Source organism: Micropterus dolomieu, linkage group LG20 (genome assembly GCF_021292245.1).
Source record: "Micropterus dolomieu isolate WLL.071019.BEF.003 ecotype Adirondacks linkage group LG20, ASM2129224v1, whole genome shotgun sequence".
In the NCBI taxonomy this organism is placed as follows: domain Eukaryota; kingdom Metazoa; phylum Chordata; class Actinopteri; order Centrarchiformes; family Centrarchidae; genus Micropterus; species Micropterus dolomieu.
This window is the reverse complement of record NC_060169.1, coordinates 36,965,283-36,969,178: the sequence shown is the minus strand read 5'-3', so window position 1 is coordinate 36,969,178 and position 3,896 is coordinate 36,965,283. Positions and strand designations below refer to the sequence as shown.

The 3,896-nt window shown below is 43.3% G+C and overlaps 1 protein-coding gene across 1 annotated transcript in view; it reads left to right on the top strand.

Moving 5' to 3' along the window:
• Positions 1–374: 374 nt before the first annotated feature.
• The window catches only part of zgc:153993 (uncharacterized protein LOC767645 homolog), a 10,439-nt gene continuing 6,917 nt past the window's right edge, over positions 375–3,896 (top strand). Inside the window, exons 1-3 of the mRNA XM_046033527.1 lie at positions 375–582; positions 1,670–1,718; positions 2,649–2,810. Of these exons, the coding sequence (XP_045889483.1) occupies positions 513–582; positions 1,670–1,718; positions 2,649–2,810 (281 nt within the window). The 5' untranslated portion in view covers positions 375–512. The remainder of the gene's footprint in view (positions 583–1,669; positions 1,719–2,648; positions 2,811–3,896) is intronic.

Genomic DNA, 3,896 nt, shown 5'->3' with positions numbered 1-3,896 from the left:
CACAATAAGACATGTAATGCATTTTCAATATAGAAGAAACTAATGTGCATTGTCCAAAAAAGTAACTAAATATTTAAAAAGCGAGCTGCTGATTACTGCATTATATTTTTATATTCATGAATTGTCACCTGCCTGGTAAATTTTTTGTTTCTCTGTATTTAAAGACATTTCCACCATAAATTGGAGCAGAGAGTGTCTCCAGATGCAGGAAATTAAGTTTTTAATGCTCCAATTTTCCCCGTTCATACTTTTGCATGGGTGTCTCATCACCCCTTCTGCTAACTAGGATTCAATTCGGGGCAAGGGGCGTGCCAGCCGTTGGCTATTTATGAGTAGTTGCGCGCTTCCGTGTCACTTCCTTGTTCTTCTGCGGAAGACTGCGGAAACTTTTTCACGGAACAAAGTAATTTGTAACTTACTAGTGACTGTATTCGGCCGGGCTAGCGCTAAATGTGGGAGCCAGACATTTAAGTCCGTATTCATCGGTCCGAGCTGACAGGAAGTTTGAAACTATGGCTGACAGCCGAGAAGAGGAGAAACGAGAAGGAGACCAGGAGCCTCAGGGCGCCGTGGGTGGGGAAGGTAAGAACTTACTGAAGCCATGGCAGGTTCAAACACCAGCTAAGAGGCCTGTAGAACTAGGGCAGACAGACCATCGTTCACTTTCCGTGAATGTTAACTTACAATCAAACTTTAGGTTCCAGAAACGGCCACATTTTCTTATCAAGAATGAAGACACTGCCTGTTAAGTGAACATACCCCGTAGAAACGGTTCCTCTTACCTGAACCCGAACCTAAGCCCAGTGTGTTTCGGCGCTTAATCCTACCCCAACCAGTTTTCTCTGCTCCGACTAACTATAACCTAACCGAGGCCCTAACCCCGGCCACGGAGGGGCTAAAGGGAGCAGAGAAACCCAGTCTGATGGGATATTATCACTCTGTCGCTGAGGAGTGACGACAGGTCTACGTTACGATCTTCCACATATGAACGTTTAGCTATTGTGTTGCTGGTGTCTGCCGTTAAGAATCACTTTTGGTTTAGAGCGTTAAGTTGGCTGTAAATTACCAGGTCAAATGTACCTTTTTTTTCCGTGTGGGTAACCTAACTTAATATCTCAGTCTGTCCTGAAAAGGCTCAAATATCAGAAAAATGTTGTCTTTTAGAGCTGGTCCAGTGCTGCTGGCTTAACTTGCTGGGGTCAGTGTTAGTGAGCATGATAAAGGGCCAGTATTACACTGGCAGAGCCCTGGCTGGTGATAGGCAAGGTAACAAAACAGGCAGGTTTGAGGACTGTGTCAGGGTGTAGGTCTGCAGGTCTGCACATGAGACTAGTCACCACAGCATTTATGTCACTTTTTTTTTTTTTTTTAACAACAATGGCATCTCTATCCCTGGTAAGGTGGGACTGATGATGGCAAAATAACGGAATCGCCTGACATTGTTGGGAAAGTGAAGTCACACGTTGAAAACCAAAAAATACCTGCTTGCTGAGAACATAACCGCCTTTATTGTGACTGATATTTGCAATATTAGAGGGAATGATATCATTTTGGTGCCAGTGGTTTTCCTTTGGCGCTGGCTAACACCTCCTTTTGTGACATTTTCTGTACATTTCAGCAAACAGTGCAATGTCAATGATTTGAATAATCAGTCTTCTCATTGCTCCAGATGTCATCGATGATCCCATCCTGGAACAAGGAGCGGTGGTCCTTAGAGGGTTAGTCTCATCATAATAACTTGTATTTCTACAGCGCTTTTTAAAAACAGAGTTATTAAAACAACTGTTAACAGTGAATTGCAATAATCTAACTGAGATGATATAAAAGCATGTATGACCTTCTTGAGGTCAGGTCGAGATGTGACGTTTTGACAAGACGTCTATCAAGAAGAGGAAATAAGGTCAGGACAGCAGTCCACCACGAGCTTTGTGAAGAAACAAATCCTCAGCTCTCATAGTTTAGATTTTGTTGAGTATAGTTTGCTACAGCGGAGATAGTAGTAACTATCATTTTGTCCAACTACATAAAAGGGAAGCATCTCTACCATAGCGTACTGCCTGCACTTCAGACAGCTGGGCACTGTAGTTTTCAGCAAACATAGATGGGATTGAGGAAAACTTTATAATTATTGTTTATTACAGCCCTACAATAGACTGATCTTAACTATTAAAACATCAAATATCTTACTGCATACAGCCACATGTGTCTCGGTGACAGTGAGGGGAGTAGACAGTTGTTATTCTTAATGTTTAATTTCATGATTGATTTACAGTTATTTCCCCTACCTGTTCACACTTTATGATTAATGTTTTGTTTGTTGAAGTAGGGCTATTTTTTGTTGTTGTTGAAAAAATCCCTCAGCTGGCTACTGAAATTTATACGACTCCCTGGTTATCCATGTTTTTTATCGAAGTTGGGCTCTCAATAAATATCCAAAGTATTGCCTAATGCAGCCGATATTACATTTCCTCCTGAAAGCACTGGTCTCCCTGCCTGACACACACATCTGACTGACCACACAGCAGTTTTATTAAAAAGTATGGTTACTCTAATGTTTGTGTGATGAATGAACAAAATAACAATAATAGGTGCTATTTCCTTGGTCAAGCAGTTTTTTTTTTTTTTTTTTTTTTTTTCTTCTCTCCTAGATATGTGATTGAACGTATAAACACGGAGGAGCCCGGTCGACACGTCTCCTCTGAGGAGCTGGGCGGAAGGCCAAATGAACTCCAGGATCCACAAATCAAAGAAGTGGTGGAACAGCTGCTCAAGATTGCAGATGACTTAAATAGGAATGCCGAGTTCCAGCGGTAAGCTGTGCATCATGTACAAAAACAACTGGTGAACCACACCAGTCACCAGATTCATTGGTTATTAGTTAATACTCTTGCGCTTGCCTGTCCAGGATTTCATTGGTCACCAGCAGTCAGAGCTTGGAGGGGGGGGAGGGGAAGGAATCCCAGGGGGGAGGGAGGGAGGGAGGGAGGGGGGATGGTAGGAGGAATGGGGGAGGGAGGGGGGATAGGGGGAAGGAGGAATAAAGGGATGGGGGGAGGCAGCCTACACAATATCCACACAGAGGTACAGACAGTAAAGGTGATGTTGCTATAGACTAAATGAAAAATGGTACAGATTTATAGTAGTGTTAATGATAATAATTGTAAAGTTAATGATTATAATAACAATAGGACTAGTAACAATAATTGTAGCAGAGTGTGTCGAGCAGGAACACGGGGGCAGCAGGTGACCCGCAACCACAGATCCAGACTCCACAGCTCCAGAGCCAGAAACACCTACAGGAAGTGATAGGAGGAGAGAGGAGAGAGATGAGAAAGCACAAGACTACCAGAAAGGGGAGAAGTCGAGTTAGTAACATGCAATAATGGGATGAGGTTGCATACAGAGGGAGAGAAAGTAGAGGAGAGAGGAGCTCAGTGCATCACGGGAAGTCCCCCGGCAGTCTAGGCCTATAGCAGCATAACTAAGGGATGGTTCAGGACTCACCTGAGCCAGCCCTAACTATAAGCTTTATCAAAGAGGAAAGTCTTAAGCCTACTCTTAAATGTGGAGATGGTGTCTGCCTCCTGAACCCAAACTGGAACCTGGTTCCACAGGACAGGAGCTTGATAGCTGAACGCTCTGGCTCCTAGTCTACTTTTGGAGACTCTAGGAACCACAAGTAACCCTGCATTCTGGGAGCGCAGTGCTCTGGTGGGGTAGTAAGGTACTATGAGCTCTTTAAGATAAGATGGTGCCTGACCATTAAGAGCTTTGTAGGTAAGAAAAATGATTTTAAATTCTATTCTGGATTTTACTGGAAGCCAATGCAAAGAAGCTAAAACAGGAGAAATATGATCTCTTTTCCTGGTTCCTGTCAGAACACGAGCTGCAGCATT